Raw genomic sequence first — 17,384 nt, forward strand, 5'->3', positions numbered from 1 at the left:
AACAAGTTTTAAGTCAAAGAAATTAAAAATAACGGAGTTATAATGTATTTTGCGACGAGCTATCGAGCTAAAGTGAAATCATCCGATGTTTGCACTTTTGCTCGCTAGCTCTTTGAAAATGCATCAGAATTAACTTTGTTTTTACTTCTCTGACTTAAAACTCGGTTCAAAGTATGATCATGTTGTGAAGATACTAGATATATAAAATGTTACATGAATATTATTTAGTTTGAGCAGGTTTGAGGTTGAGCCTGCGTTCTTAAATCAATGCGAAAATGGTCGGACGCTGAACCACGATGATTTCACTTTAGCTCGATAGCTCGTCGCAAAATACATTAGTAGTAGTAGTAGTAGTAGTAGTATATAGGGGCGGCTATATTTGTTAGCCGAAGGCCGCGAGGCCTTATTGGTGCCCCTTCTTTGTCAGATACTTTGCATGCCTAAATCCCTATTCTTTCAATGCTTTCAATCAAAGTCGTAAAAAAGGTTAAGAAATTTTGGAGAATTGTCCAAGAAGTTTTTGAAGGCGTCTACTGTGGGTGCGAATTTTATGTTAGCGGGTAGTGCATTCCAATTGTTAGCAACTCTTTGAGAAAACGAAAACTTGCGCTTGTTAGTCTTACAGTGTTGAACAAAGATTTTTCCGTGGCTGTTTCTGGTGTTGTCTGTCTGCTTGAATGTGAATACTATTTTGTGCATGTCAATGTCATCCACCCCATTTATAATTCTATATGTTTGTATTAGGTCACCCCTTGTCCTCCTTCCCTTCAGAGAGTGGAGGTCTAGGTATTTGAGTCTGTCCGCGTAAGACTTATAACTCCGTTATTTTTAATTTCTTTGACTTAAAACTTGGTATAAAGTCAGACATTGTTGTGAAGATACTATATAATTATATATAAAAATATTACATGTACATGCTTTAGTTTGAGGTCGCGCAAGGTAGTGCAAGGTCGCGTGTGGTCGCGTAGTAATTAGTCAGATCCGTCACTAGCATCGGAGCTGCCTCTCGCAGAAGCAGGTGCGCGGAATCGGTTTTTATTTAATAAAAAATCAGCCACGCAAAATTTTACAAAACGGTCTTCGGAACATTTACCAGATGACTATTGCACATGTTTTAGGCGAATAAAAATTTTGCACTTTAGTAGGCGTTTACTGCATTACAGTATCGATTATTTTCAACTGATTCTGTGGCCGAACGGTTCCGTCTCGTTCGCCTGCTGCGTGATGGAGTCGAGTTCAAATCTCTATGTATGTCCGAAATTGTTTTTACTCTTTGGCATTTGTTTATCCCAGCGAAGCTGGAGGTATCCCACAAACGCATTTCATACCGATAATACATGATAAAGAAGGATTCTTTGTGCCCGGCTACGTGCTACGGTTGGAGATGGAAGTTCACCAAAAATTGTGACCATACTAACAAAAATACGGTGGGTGCAATAGTCGCCCCCATTTTTTTGGACGGGTAGAAATTCTGTACTTTCCAAGTCTGTTTGTGTGTGGTTGCAAACACTGTACATCGATAAAGCTCGCGTGAGAAGATTACGTCACGGTCACAGGAGCTTCTATCAAATCGCCGGTCGATCATTATTTACACAAGGGCGGATCTGGGGGGGGGGGGTTACACGGGTTACGTAACCCCTCCCCCCACCCCCCAAAAAAAGAGGTAATTTATTGGCTCAGGATGCACCAGATAGCTCTAGGCTTCTTTGGATAAAAAAATTTCCGGGGGGGCATGCCCCCGGACCCCCCTAGAGGCTTAGGCGCCAAAGGCGCCGTCAACTTGTATCTTCGCAGTCATTTTGTAACCCCCCCCCCCCCCTCCAAAGTGAATTGATCCGCCCTTGTTTACAGTCCACTACTACGACATACTACTACTATATACTACAAGGAATATAACGCACAGTGCTCCTCGAAGTTGGTGAATGGTTATTTTGAGTTTGTCACGGGTTGCACGACTCGAAGTGAAAGCGTAATCATTTTTGTTTGTGTGTGAGTTTCGTGCGTTCGGGAAGGGTGTTACGGCTGGTACTTGTGTGTAAACTATGATGTATGTATGTGTGTCGTTAACTACCCTATCAGAAAAATGCGTGTGTTATTTCTGTTCACAAACTCCTTTCTCACACACACACACAATACTCGAACAAAGCACAAAGGCTAAACACAATTCCTGCCCCGCTTTGCCCTCATACTTGTATTCAAGTGATCACACATTAACCAACAATCACAACAAAATATCAGTATAATATCTCATCCACTCAAAGACTCTTTCATCCAATATAACATTATTATCTCGAGTAAGATGAAAGGAAAGTCTCTCCCTCGATGATGTCGTCCTTGCTGATTCTCCGTTCAAGAATCACACATAGGGCCTACTAGAATAATTCACATGTCGGCCCACATTTCAGTGGCCGTACATCTATTCTGGATTCATCCAATCCGTTACAACACCACTTAGCTGGTTATCTTCACTTGCCAACTCACAATACAGTGGTTACAAGTTTATTCTGGATTCTCACAATCCGTTACTACACCACTTTGCTGGTTATCTTCACTTGCCAACTCACAATACAGTGGTTACAAGTTTATTCTGGATTCTCACAATCCGTTACTACACCACTTTGCTGGTTATCTTCACTTGCCAACTCACAATACAGTGGTTACAAGTTTATTCTGGATTCTCACAATCCTATTTCACATACAAAGTTCTGTGGGTGCGCACACTATTCCAGGTCGCACGAATCAGCGGGTCCAACACTTGCACCATATCACACATAATATGTGTGTGTACACACCAGTGCTTGCTCTTCTCTGCGCACGCGTTACCGGCGTTTTCGCCGGCGTGTCAGTTTCAAAGTCAATAGCAACAACCCAAACAAACTGAATGAAATAAAAACACGGGGAGACTTTTTTTTCTTTTTTTTTTTAAACCTCAGTTGCATGCAGGTGTACATGGTATAGTACCTAGTAAACGCCCACCCCCCAGTTTCGACCAGTGGAGTAGACAAGGAAAATAAAATAATAAACTATAAAGATTATTCAGTCTGCTGTTATTGTTGTTTTTCAATAGGAAGGTTTCCGCCAGTTATCTCTCTGAGGTTTTGGGTGCGTGCCCCTTGCGGGGGCAAAAAACATCGAGGTCACAAGCAGGGTCAAGGGGAAGGTCGGCTGGGCGGACAGGAGTATGACGGCTTACTAGTGCCAAAACCTGGTGTTACCCATTATCACGTGATAATTACTAATTAACGCTGTCAGTTACTGTTTTCATCTGTTAGTTACTAATTTTCACGGGAAAATTACTAAATTTTAGTTTCGGCACTAGCAATCCGTCAGGAAGTGAGCCAAAACTAAAAATTAGTAATTAACAGGTGAAAGTTAGTAATTTTTCCGGAAAAATTAGTAATTTTCCGGGGAAAATGAGTAATTAACACGTGAAAATGGTAATTATCAAGGATAGTTATAATTATGAGGTTTTGGCACTAGTAAGCCGTCATACAGGAGACTACAATAGGAAGGTTTCCGCCAGTTATCTCTCTTTGAGGTTTTGGGTGCTTAGAGAGTACCGTACCCCTTGCGGGGGCAAAAAACATCGAGGTCACAAGCAGGGTCAAGGGGAAGGTCGCTGGGCGGACAGGAGACTATTGTTTCCTTTCCTTAGACATGTTTCGGGGATTGGACAGAAAAAGGTTTCTAGAGTGGCTAGAGAATCGCAATACATTCCGGTTTGCCCAAAGCGGCCTGAACGTTCAATGAACGAGTGTACTATGGAAAAAATGTTCCCGGCTGTTCAAATCTAGAGAATACTGTCTGTCACAGTGTCAGTCCATTTAGAAGGTGGGGGAGGTGAATACTGTGGTTAGGGAGGGTATGTATGGTTTCTTGACGTGCTTCGCGACAAGCGCTTAGAACTGTACCCACGGAATACGCGCTATATAAGCTTCATATTGATTGATTAATTTGGACAATCTAATAGGAAGTGTTCAAGTTACGGTTTCGGACGGAAATCCGCAGTCACAAGAGTTTTGCAAGAATATGGGCCCAGGACATTAAGACCTGTACCTGTATATTGTCAGTCTAGGTCCAACTGACCTGTTGTCCTCTTCGTTTGGGAACAACACTGACTGTACATGCAGTTTTGTAATATATGTTGTACACCACTCTTGACGTCTCTAAATTCTCTTCTTTTCTGTTTCTATTTCCTCTCCAGGAGGCAAGACGTTTGGACAAGGAGCTACTAGAGTGACAGGACTTCCAACAGTGTGGACTTTTCTGTGATTGATGGTGCTTATTCTGTTAGCAACTGTCTTGTGGCAACTCAGCAGATGTTTGCATGATGTGCTTTACACTGGAGTTATCCGGACAGGGAGCTACTAGAGTGACAAGACTTCCAACCAAGTGTGGACCTTTCTGTGAATGATGGTGCTTATTCTGTGAGCAATTGTCTTATGGCGACTCAGCTGATGTTTGCATGAGGGGCGTTACGCTCAGTAACGCTGGTGAAGGTAGCCCGGAAGCATTGCCATTCCCAAGCTTGATGTCAAACATCTTGAACACACGGCCAGTACAACTGGCCTTGACACGGAACGATCCAAGGGGGGCAATCTCAGTCATCTGAAAGAGGGAAATCCAAACACAATCCGCCTTGTTCGATTTTATGGGCTTGGACGATAGAGAAAAATAAGAAAAGCAAAAGCTGGAGTCCAGTCTGGACAAAACTGCTATCAAGAACGCAGAATTGATTTTTTCTGAGTTTTTTTGTTGTTGCCGTAAGCGCCATGTTTATCGGAGCAGGAAACTCTTCCAGAGTGAGGCCCCTTTGTTGGTTTCACTGCGGCCTCGCATTGTGAACAGCAGTTATGAGAAATTCGAAATGAGAAATGGCGCTTACGGCCAAAAAAAAAAAACTCAGAAAAAATCAATTCTGCGTTCTTGATAGCAGTTTCGTCCAGAATGGACTCCAGCTTTTGCTTTTCTTATTTTTCTCTATCGTCCAAGCCCATAAAACCGAACAAGGCGGATTGCGTTTGGATTTCCCTCTTTCAGATGACTGAGATTGCCCCCCTTGGATCGTTCCGTGTCAAGGCCAGTTGTACTGGCCGTGTGTTCAAGATGGATGTCAAAAGACTTTGCAGGTGGCAAAAGACATTAGAGTACACAACAGTGGCTCGTCAACACTACTTTTTGACCACTGCTGCTTTTCTCTGTGTGTGTGTGTGTGTGTGTGTGTGTGTGTGTGTTACACTGTGTGTGTTTGTGTTACTCTGTGTGTGTGTGTGTGTTACTTTGTGTGTGTTACTCTGTGTGTGTGTGTTACTCTGTGTGTGTGTGTTCGTGTGTAAAGTATTGCAGGTGTGCAAGCCATCAAACAGAGGTGTGTGTGTGTAGGTGCCTTTTTGGTATGGTGTGTGTGTGCGTGCGTGCATGTGTGTGTGTGCATAAACAGGAACGCAAGCATGTGTATTGCATTAGTATGCGAACTTGGGTGGTTGTGTGTGCAGACTAGCAAGAAGGTACGTGTGCATGTGTTTGTTTGTTTTTGTCTGAGTGTGTCAAAGTATTTTTGTGGAGAAAAAAAAGACCATGCTTCAAGCATGCAAGTGTGAATGGGCTTCAAAGTGATATGGATCTCAAAGTCAGCAACTGTGGTAAATGTCAAGTGAGAGTGGAGAATTAATTTGCTTTGTGCTTTTCAATAAATATGAAGTTACACATATATGTATATTTTTTGTTTTTGTTTTGTGAAATATCAAATGCGTACTTTTATTCTAAAACAAAGACAAACTCAACATCATAAATAACAACTGAGGAAGTTGAAAATGCAAGATGCATTTATTGATTTGTCCTTGCTACATGTAATTATAATAATTATGATGATGAATATCAGTTGTGGAAACCATACAAGCAAATAGACAAGAAATATATACTCCATGTCCAATACAAACCTTTCAGAAAAAAAGCATATCACAGTGTTGCCTTTTGTCCAACATTTTTATTCTCTCTCTCTCTCTCTCTCTCTCTCTCTCTCTCTCTCTCTCTCTCTCTCTCTCTCTCTCTCTCTCTCACACTCACACACACACACACACACACACACACACACACACACACACACACACACACACACACACACACACACACACCTTATGCCTTTTGTCTAACATGTTCACACTTTTATAAACGATATTGCAGCAATCTCTCTCCCTCTCTCCTCTCTCTCTCTCTCTCTCTCTCTCTCTCTCTCTCTCTCTCTCTCTCTCTCTCTTTCTCTCTCACACACACACATGTTCTCACAAACACACCCGCCACTGGAAGACATATATGCAGCACCATTTTAAGACTTCAGGTCTTCCATCATGCTACATGTACTGGCTTGTCACAATTCTGAAACAAATTAAACTCAACATGTTGTAAGACAGCTATTTCTCTGTCATTCAATCCCTGTCACTCCAGCACCAGAGCGCGACACGTCTGACGTGTACGTATGTTGGTCTGTTCGCACACTTCGGCACGTCTCTGTAATTTTTCTCCTAAATATCACATGCAATATAAAATGGCCAACTACGTTAAAAGAAAAATTTCACTCAAGATGAGTAAATGTATGGCATTTTTCCTACAAGAGTTCTGTGCTGACACAACACAAAGATGCACCATACTGTTGGCATCAAAGCCGCATTATATACATTGAGATGTCCTGCATCAAATTGCATCACACTCAAGAGCACACTCAGACTCGAAATGTGTTTCATCATCTGTGTGCTGGAGTTGCCTGTGGTTTACCTGTCAGAACTGTCTGTGTCTCCTATGATAATGACCAGCTCTTTTTAAGTTTACAGTGCGTCCCGGGGCCCCCTCCATGAATTTTTAATGAGGGATTTCGGCTTCTAGTGCATATAGGACGCAGGGACGCGCACTTTGGGGAGCCCTGTGTTAGGTGACCAACTGAGTAAGCAAGCTTTCAACACACTAGAAAGTGGAGCAGGAGGGCCTTACTAGCATAGAGTTGCAAGGACTCGGTCACCCCACCTTTCTTCTAGTCACCCCCACCTGCCCTCTTCAGTGTTACCCCCCCCCCTCCTTGCAGAGCTAGCCCCTTTTATACTATCAGTGACCGCTGCAAGTCACGTTAGTAGTGGTTGTGCTGAAAAGCTCACACGCTCCCTTTCACTCTCACTTTATCTCTTTCCTCCATGCTGAAGGCAAATCGTACTCTCTGTCACTTCTATCTGTTTCTTCTGAACACCGAGGTCAGCCAGTAATGTAAGCACAATAACCACATGGATTTGAACACAACACGAGGCATACAGGTTTAGACTAACTGATTGTGCAACATTACATAGGGCCAGAGTAAAGAGTAGTTGCTCTTCTCGGCAATCTTCAGCCTCCCCCTGCGAACTTTAATGAGGATACGGACCCTCTAGGGCTCCGGTTACAAAAGCCTGTGCCCAGATGACAAACTGAGTGAGCTTTCAACACACAAGATAGTCTGTGCCCAGGTGACCAACTCAGTGAGCTTTCAACACACGAGATAGTCTGTGCCCAGGTGACCAACTGAGTGAGATTTCAACACACGAGATAGTCTGTGCCCAGGTGATCAACTGAGTGAGATTTCAACACACGAGATAGTCTGTGCCCAGGTGATCAACTGAGTGAGATTTCAACACACGAGATAGTCTGTGCCCAGGTGACCAACTCAGTGAGCTTTCAACACACGAGATAGTCTGCGCCAGCTAGGTGACCAACTGACTTGACTGTAGGTGCATATCACCATCTCAACCAGTTCTCATGTACTTCTCTGCTTCAGTGTTGATGGTGATATCATCTGGAACATATTTCTGTGCTCTTCTCTTTCCCATTTCTTCTGTATGAGTTAGCATATTATATGTGCTGCTTCAAGTTGGTAGAGAGAGCAAAGGAGGAACTGCAATGTGCACATCTATATGGCCTTTCCCCTGTATGAGTGACCATGCGCTGCTTTAACCTGGAAGGATGCACTACCTAATGCACATTTGTATGGCTTTTAACCTGTGTGAGTTTCCATGTGCCGCTTCAATGTTGAAGGCCGAGTAAAGGATGCACTGCATTGTGTACATCTATGTGGTCTTTCACCTGTATGAATTATCAGGTGTCGCTTCAAGACAGCATGGAGAGCAAAGGATGCGCTGCAATGTGTACATCTGTATGGCCTCTCACCTGTGTGAGTGAACATGTGTCGCTTCAAGACAGCATGGAGAGCAAAGGATGCGCTGCAATGTGTACATCTGTATGGCCTCTCACCTGTGTGAGTGAACATGTGATGCTTCAACACAGAAGGCCGATTGAAGGATGCACTGCACTGTGCACAACTATATGGCTTTTCACCTGTGTGAGTGAACATGTGCCGCTTTAATTGTGAAGGATAACAGAAAGATGAATTACACTGTGCACATCTATGTGGCCTTACATCTGTGTGAGTTACCACATGCTGTTTCAAATCATGAAGCCTTCTGAAAGAAGCATTACACTGTGTGCAGGAATTTCCTTTCGGTGTTTTGTGTCCTCTTTCTCTTTTGTTTTGTCCTGTGCTGTTCTCTGCTTGTGTTCTCATCTCTTTCTGTAAACTTTCCCCCTTCAAACTGTTTGACCGACGTATGGTGAGGTGATCCAATCCAGTGCTGCTTTCCTCTGAAGATAGGTCATCTTGTGATGAAGGACTTTGACTGTTGCAAGGTGACCTTGTCAGCTGTGCAGTGTCGTCTCTTGCCATTGCGCTTGATTCAGCACCGGCTCCTTCATCTTGGTGTGTTGGAATGAACTGTGTGTCCCCCGTCACAACTGTTGTGTCTTCTGCATCTCTTGACTCGGACTTGATGTGTTCACTCACTTGTCTGTTGTGATGTTTCACTGACTCTTGTGATGAAGAACATTGGTCAAAGAATTCAGCCTGAGTTTTTGTCGTCTGTTCCTTCATGATACTTGCTGTGCTCTCTGTTGTGAAGTCTGCTTGGACCGACACTGCAACACACAAAACAAACACAGCAGTAGTACATGTAGTGAGCAACTTGACAGAACCAAGCAACTGTTGTTTGAGGATTACATCTAGTCTCAATCAAAAACTACAAATAGTTTCAGAGAAGCCGCCACTTTACTTTGACCCAGAAGGCACGGTGAAGGTTAAATACTTCTTGCTTACTTTGTCACGTGAGGGGCAATGTTAGCCAAGTCAGTGTACGAAAGTTGTACTTTATCAGCAGACACCATGCTACCAGTGAACAGAAAGAGTACTTTGAACTTCAACTATGTAGAGAGAACATTTGAAATTGAAACAGAGTTTTAGTCTCCAAAGTTGTGCTCCATATGTTCCCCACTCCCTTTTCTTGCTCTTCCATCCCCTCTCCCTTCTCGAGTTCTTCTCCCTTGCATCAATCACACTTTCGGGTATCATCCTTGCATATATTTTTTAACAATGTGACCCCTCTCCCCACCCCCACACACACTGACTCTGTGTGGTGAACAGAGGGCATGGGTGGTTTCATGACTCACTATAGGTATTCATACAGTGACAAAAACTTCATCAGTTCAGAAGTGATCTGATTTAAACCTTAGTGGGCAGTTTTCCTGTAAGTGCACTTCCTGGGGGTATTTTTCCTGATTACAGAAATGAGCCCGGTTGAAATTCCTGGCTAAAAAAGAGACAGCACTCAATCTAGTGTCCTACATGAGACTACTGTAAACTGCGTTCTGTTTTAAATTAGACCCTTCTGCATCATCAGCTATGTAGTTTCAAGTTTGACTTGTGTGGTTATATGGCTAGCAAACTGACACCAGTGATCATCTAGATGCAAATGATGACTTTGATGTTTATGAATACATGCAGCTGTAAAATCTAACCATCATCTAAACACTCACCTTGTGAATGTTGCTGTGGTTCTTCTGCAACATCGATCTCTATCTTGACCTCTGTCTCATGTGAATGTTGCTGTGTCATGCACCATGCTAGTGGTGGTTCTTCCGCCACGTCGATCTCTATCTTGACCTCTGCCTTGACCTCTGGCTCTTGTGAATGTTGCCCTGTCATGCACTGTGGCACGGGTAGTCTTAGTAGTCTTACTAGTAGTCGTTCTTGTGTATCTCTTTCTGTCGTGACCTCTGTCTTTTTTTCCTCCAGTCTGTCACAGCCTCTCACTGTCCGTCTTACTTGGCTTCTATCCTCTGACTGCTGCTGAAACAATAAAAGGTGATGGTTTCTTCAAACAACTGGATGCTATACCGATAACCTTCAGCATACATATGGTCAGTGGAAACCAACATGTACAGTTTTAACCTTCACCATGCTTTATGGGTCGTGGACGACCCGTAGCCTAACAAAATCATCTTTATCTCTGAAACTATTATGAGTTTTGATTTGAGACTTCATGTAATCTCCAATCACTATACGACCTTCCCATTGCCCAACTTTTGAAAAATTATTTTTGTAAACAAACAAATAAACGATGACGTAATTTGAACTACACAGTCCGGATGATGTGGGTGGTGGACGACCCATATGGAATTACGTTAGGAATTTTACGTTGTTTATCCTTATTCAGATGGCGTGGGTCATGTACAACACATACTTTGAAAAGAGGCGGCAAAACGTTTATCCCTATTCGGATGGCGTGGGTCGTATACGACCCATACTTTTTACGTTGAATCCTTCTTTGGAAAGTATGTGTTGTACATGACCCGGCCACATCATCCGGACCGTGTTGTCCGAAGCATGATCTGGTGAAGGTTAATAACAAAATGGTGTGTGCATTTATAATTGTCTGCATTGCTGTCATGCACAGACAAGTTGGTTTGGACCACGAATCAGACATCATGTAGCAAGGGGATTGCCAACCGCATGCCTGCTGCAACACTGAGCTGCTTGCCACGTCTTGCAATGTATCACAAGCTGCAAAGGATTCTGCCTGCATTGTTCTTCACAGACAAGTTTCACCAGGGGCTCAGTTGATGTGTTTTAAGGACAGACTTTATTCCCTGGTGGAAATTCTTGTACTTTACAACCGCATCATTCCTGAATTTTGCTCCGAAAGCCTGAAGTAGAGATCTTCCATGTTAAGTTCTTTCTTGATTTAATACTCAGAACCCAGGCTTGTCAACTGCAGGTGTTGTGCTAGATAGCTGGGTCATTTGATTATTGATTATTGTGCAAATTATGGTGATGTCACAACATTAGTGTTTCTGTTCACATACAATATTACCTGAAGCCTGATATCAATAGGCCAAGTCAACATAGCAAAGTCTACTTCACAAAGTTAATTCACTGCACAAAGTTTTGGCACTGAAAGTTCAGTAAGGACTCAAATAAGGACAATTAAATTAAACTGAAAACTTCAGAGTCAAAATACTGTGAATCTGAAACCCGCTCACTGTTGCATGTTTTGATATTTTCACTTTAGTCTCAAAGAGAATAACAAATTGTCACACAAATGCAACATGGTTTTATACAACTCCCGTAATGCAACCGAGGGGTGGATTAAATCTAGTTGATTATTTTTAGACAAGTGAGAAATTAGAACAAACTACTTTGATTACACCAAAATCACACGTGGATTATTCGAAGTAAGAATAAAGAGGGCTAAAAAATAATCAATAGTAGAATTTATTTTTAGAACATGACATCATTTGAAACCCAGACGATTGGACCCTGTGGCGGAAGAATACAACGTTGACTCAAAACTGTAACAACAATGGCTGACGTGTATACAGTACACTGCATACCTCGCCAGGTTTGTTTCTGTGACTAGTCGACAGACGATGCCATTTGCTTTGTGTGTGTTTTTGTTGTTGCTTACTGTACATGACATACATTACATGTAAAATCCAGTTCTTTAACAGGCAACCAACCTTGCAAATTTCCAGAAGCTGCAATCTGAAGCGACCTATCTCTGATTCTAGCAGACGATCTCTCCAATGTTTAACACAAAATCAGCAAACTCTCCTGTCACATAGAACGTCCATTCTTTAGTGCAATGTTGAAATGAAGTTACCGGTCTGAAACATTTAGTCGTTTCTTCTGAGACAATCCTTGTTCTCTTATCATCTACAGATTTACCGCAGTCTTCACCACGCGAATTCACAACAGAAGTCAGACTTTCGAACATACAATCTACGTAGGCAAGCATGATACGTCATGACGTCATATGATTCCTAGCATATTGACGTAATGCTAAACATCCGGTTATCCCGAGTTTTCTCCGAAATACATGTCCGTGGGTTTTTCAATGTTCGGTTATTTCCGTGGCTTCATGCGGAAAGGGAACCGTCGTCTGCAATCAGTCAACGACATGGACCATTCTGGTCCTTGTTGCTGACAAAAACATGATTTTAACACAGAATGTAATGTCAGAATAGCTATATAAACGCTAATGTGTTTTAATCGTAGCAAAAGGGTCCGATATTTAGACGAGACAAGTATAATGCCGACGAGTCGGAGACTTTCTTTCTTTCTTTATTTGGTGTTTAACGTCGTTTTCAACCATTCAAGGTTATATCGCGACGGGAGTCGGAGACTAAGAATAAAGTAAAAGAATAGGGACTATTTGAATGACGCGCATTTGACACTCTGAGTGATTAGGCTGAAATGAAAATGTCGTCTGCATGACTGCATGTTCGACCCGTGTTGTTCGTTGTATAAATAGCTTAAACAATGACGACAACTCGTTGATTACTAGAAAATAAACCACGAGTGGGTATTTGCAGCCGCTTGGTAATTCACCAAGCGGCTGCAAATACCCACTCGTGGTTTATTTTCCAGTAATCAACTCGTGGTCATTGTTTAAGCTCTATATAATGATGGGAAGATTCCGCTCCCACAGAGTACAAAATACAGTGGATCAAAATGCAAACAGAAAACAAATGATGTCAAGCATCATAAAATTAAAAATGTAATCATTCTCTTACATGTGGTTTCTGAGGCTGTAGTTGTGGCGTAGAAACATATCTCACTGGCAGTGGCATACCCAGAGGTGGCAAACTTCCTGGTATGAGTTTCCTGCAGCCGTTGTTTACGCTGCAAATAAAAGGTAAACAAAATGAACCCAAACACAAAATATATACCCATTTTATGTGTATTTCATGCCTCTGTTGAAATTCTGCATACATGTGCTATGTAGACTGCAGTGCATCAAACACACAAATAATTAGAAATGTAATTAACCTGCTTTTCTTTCTTTCTTTATTTGGTGTTTAACGTCGTTTTTAACCACAAAGGTTATATCGCGACGGGGAAAGGGGGGAGAGAGCCACTTGTCAATTGTTTCTTGTTCACAAAAGCACTAATCAAAAATTTGCTCCAGGGGCTTGCAACGTAGTACAATATATTACCTTACTGGGAGAATGTAAGTTTCCAGTACAAAGGACTTAACATTTCTTACATACTGCTTGACTAAAATCTTTACAAAAATGGACTATATTCTATACAAGAAACACTTAACAAGGGTAAAAGGAGAAACGGAATCCGTTAGTCACCTCTTACGACATGCTGGGGAGCATCGGGTAAATTCTTCACCCTAACCCGCGGGGGGTAATTAACCTGCAAGCCGTGTCAGATCTGGAGATCATTATTAGCTGCTTCATAATATGCCTCTATTGTACGAACACTGATAAAAAACAAACTACTTCTACTACTCATAATAGTAGTAATATATAATGTCATAATAATAATGAAAATAATAATAATAACTATAATAATAATAATAGAACATTAGTATACGGGGTTTCTCTGCAACTAAAAGCACTTAAATGCAATAGCTTGGGAAAGCAATAATATAAATGCATACCCGAGACTTAAATGTTTCCTGGTCAACATTAAATTGTATTGTACACTTATTTGAGGGAGAAAAGCATGTCAGTTTCTCGCAAATGAAGGACATTGGTGGTAAAATGTCAAAGACTTCACCCCAAATGATGATTCCTTTGTGAGTGCACCGAGTGTTTACGTCCTTGAATGAGAAGGGAAGGATTTAGCATTTCATGCAGCAATGTTAAATACCATTACTGTTTTTGAACAAACTTGACCCCACGAATGCAAAGTCAATGTTCAGATCTTAGGAAAGGAGGGGGGATATTCAGTGTGCAGTTTACATGAGATCAACTAGGCTGAATGCAAAAGCTGGTCTCAGACGAAAACTAAGTTTGTTACTTCGCTGTATGTATCTGAAGTTTTTCCTGGACCAGCTTTCTCATTCGGTCACATCATATGTGAACAACTTTCCATTGACTCAAATGACTGTTTAAGATGCCTCCATAACCTTCATCTCACTTTATTCCCTGACAGTGACACACGAAAATACAAGACAATTTGTTTTAACTCTTTTAATCAAACATGACTAAACGAAGTGCAACTTTTATCGACTGTAAGGTGTAATGAAGCAGGACGGCAGTCCTCGCCCACAGATGCAGGCACTTGGTTACCCCCACCTGCCCCTCGTTACCCCCACCCACTTACCTGCTGCCAGCCAGCAGCACTCACTCACGACACCGAGCGTAGATTTTGGAAGGTATAAAAGAGGCCAGCTCAGCATGTCCCGCTAGCACTAGCACTACAGTACTGAAATATTTCACTTTTCTTCTCTGATCTATCTTTCACTCATTCATGCTGAAATTAGTGTGTGAACTCGCTACCACTACATCAGTGTACATAAGGCTGGCTCTGTAACTATAGTGGAAGCGTAACTGTAACCAGGGACCTTGATGACAACATGATCCAGTCGTCAACGGTCAACGAATTCAGAGGAAAACTGCCAACCGCTGATTAAAACACCAAGTGCTCTCCCCAATTTATACGCCAACGAATATTCCCAAGTTTGGGACCTGTTGGCGTAATATATCAAGATCAAGATCAAGATTTCTGTAACCTAGGTCGTTCTTACAATTGAAGTAATTTTACAATAACATTACGAAGTGGATTCACAGCGCGCGGCGCGTTGTGCAGCGTTGCGATTTACAACGCGCGGCGCTAGGAGGAGCGCTGCAATTCACGACGCACGATGTATTCTGCTGTTACATTTTCTTCACAATCGCAAAGTTTACAACAGCTACATCTATCTGATCTATTTGAGAAATAAAACTCAATAAAACAAAAAACAGAGCTCCATTCTCTCTCTCTCACTCTTTCAACTGAGTTCACCATATATCGCTACGCCGATGTAAAGCGTGCCTAAGTTACGGCCTTGAATACTTGGCAGTCATATCACTACATGTCATTGCAATGGCTTCTACTATATATGGAAAGCAGCTGAGTTATTAAACTGGGATGACGTTTTTAAACAAGTATCCGAGTACAGTGCCGCAGAATCGCTGTTAATCGGTGTAACACCAGTTAACACTTCAGCAGCCATTTTGGAATTCGCGCATGCGCAGATCGTTTTTTTCGTGTTTTGTTTCCCCGGTTGATTAGAATGCGTATATTCAGTCTGCAGAAAGTGCAATTTTGTAGTCTTGCAGCCCTGAAGTTGCTTTTGAGTGTCCAAAGAAAGAGTGTAAAGGTTCTAAGGATTACATCGGGCACACAAATACGCAATTTTTCTTGTTTTTCTGGTTGATTTGAACACAGAGCAGATCGTTTTTTTTTCGAGTGTTTGTTTTTTCTCCTCTTTCGGGTTCCTTCTTTGTTCCATGTAAGCGCTGCAACTGTTAACTGGTGTATAGATTCACTTGAGATAATATAATAGAGGTAGGTGCAATCAATTGTTAAAAATGTTGCTGATAATCATACATGTACAAAAATAAAGCGCGTCAACAATCTGCGCTGGTGAGAGCAATAGCCGCGCTCTGGGAATCGCCGCGCTGCACAACACGCCGCGCTCTGTGAATCGCCGCGCCTCTGTGAATCGCTTGCCATAACATTAACAATAACAATCAATCATTCAATCAATATGAGGCTTATATCGCGCGTATTCCTTGGGTACAGTTCTAAGCGCAGGGATTTTTATTTGTATTTTTTTTTTATGCAATTTATATCGCGCACATATTCAAGGCGCAGGGATTTATTTATGGGGTGTGAGATGGAATTTTTTTACACAATACATCACGCATTCACATCGGCCAGCAGATCTCTCACGTAAGGGAACAGAAGAAATAGAGTTCACACTTTGCACAGCTTGTTGTCGCTGAATGCGTGTTAAAAATAAACTGTCAAATGCTCACTTGTTTCTAAGCAAGATTGCAGAAAGTGTCGGGAAGAACTGTGAGAGGTGTCCGGGTTGAACCCGACCCCCTGTCTGGTCGTGTGTCTGGTCGCTTGATCTTGTGCCTTCTCCGCTCATCGTTCACACCTTTCTTGGCTACTTGAAGAAAGACAGGCCACGATTAATTGTTTGTTTAGCTGGACAATTCGCCAACGCACAATGTGAACCGTCAGTGGTTGTCTGTTTTATCACAAAATCGGGAGTTCGGCAGACGCCATGTTTTCTCCGAGCGGATGTACGTAACTTCAATGAAGTCGGAATGACTTCCCTTCTTCTTCTAGTTTCCACCCGCCTTCATCTTTTTGAAGATTCTGGTGTACTTGGAGTTAGCTGCAGCAATACGTGGAGGGGGGGGGGGGGTGAGGGGGGAGGGGGGGAGGGGAGGGGTATTCCTGTTGCGACCCATCTCGTCATCGGCGCTTTTCCGGAAATGACCTGCGCTTTGTTGGAATTCCAACAATGGCCGCCGGAATTCCAACTTTGCGCTACGCGATTCTAAAAATGTACCGCACCCATAGTGAGAATTCTGCTCTTTCTTAGGATGCGATGTAAAATGATACAAGTCATGATGGCCTATGATGATCCTTGTGTTTTAAAGTGATCAATGCTTAGTCTTGAAAAAGCAGATGAATTGTATAACGCACCAAACCAACCGAATTACAAAAAGCAAAAACGCTTTTGATAACGTGACTTCGGCGGGCTGTAACAACACAGTTCAACGACCCATCCCACTCGACCAAAACGCACCAATTTTACGTAATTTTTAACGTTTCAGATCTTACATTTTACAACAACAAAAACACAACCGATATTACTTTTCACTGGTAACTATCGATTGTAATAATTTTTTACTCAGTCTTAACTGATTATATTAAACTCACACAATCTCTCTGGGCTGCACGGTCTGACCATAGACCTATATTAGATAGAGGTCCCTGGTCTGACTAAATAATACCGGCGACCCGGCACGCGGCCTTCCACTACCTTGCGCTACTGGCCAAACTCAAAGCATGTACATGTACTATTTTTTGTATATATAGTATCTTCACAACATTATCTGACTTTATACCAATTTTTAAGTCACAGAAATAAAAGATAAGGGAGTTATGATGCCGCCGTTTTGCGAAACCCTCGTTATCTGTTATTCATAGTTTTGCGGCAATAGCGCGCACAAACGCG

At 42.2% G+C, this 17,384-nt stretch overlaps 1 protein-coding gene across 1 annotated transcript; it reads right to left on the minus strand.

Moving 5' to 3' along the window:
- Nucleotides 1–6,202: 6,202 nt before the first annotated feature.
- On the minus strand, nucleotides 6,203–16,519 carry LOC138949722 (zinc finger and SCAN domain-containing protein 22-like). The gene is made up of 4 exons (XM_070321517.1): nucleotides 16,165–16,519; nucleotides 12,919–13,027; nucleotides 9,880–10,192; nucleotides 6,203–8,985 (listed from the first exon to the last, which is right to left on the minus strand). Exons 1-4 carry the CDS (start codon nucleotides 16,281–16,283, stop codon nucleotides 8,012–8,014), a joined length of 1,515 nt encoding a protein of 504 aa, XP_070177618.1. The 5' UTR covers nucleotides 16,284–16,519; the 3' UTR covers nucleotides 6,203–8,011.
- Nucleotides 16,520–17,384: the final 865 nt, after the last annotated feature.

Source organism: Littorina saxatilis, linkage group LG16 (genome assembly GCF_037325665.1).
Source record: "Littorina saxatilis isolate snail1 linkage group LG16, US_GU_Lsax_2.0, whole genome shotgun sequence".
NCBI classification, from domain to species: Eukaryota; Metazoa; Mollusca; class Gastropoda; order Littorinimorpha; family Littorinidae; genus Littorina; species Littorina saxatilis.

Bases quoted from the DNA above. Each gene is read 5' to 3' on its own strand.
- LOC138949722 (XM_070321517.1), bottom strand. From the start codon at position 16,283: ATGAGCGGAGAAGGCACAAGATCAAGCGACCAGACACACGACCAGACA. The intron at 10,193-12,918 runs GTAAGAGAATGA...TTATTGTTTCAG, and splicing joins TACAGCCTCAGAAACCACAT to CAGCAGTCAGAGGATAGAAG. The intron at 8,986-9,879 runs GTGAGTGTTTAG...TGTGTGTTGCAG, and splicing joins ACCACAGCAACATTCACAAG to TGTCGGTCCAAGCAGACTTC.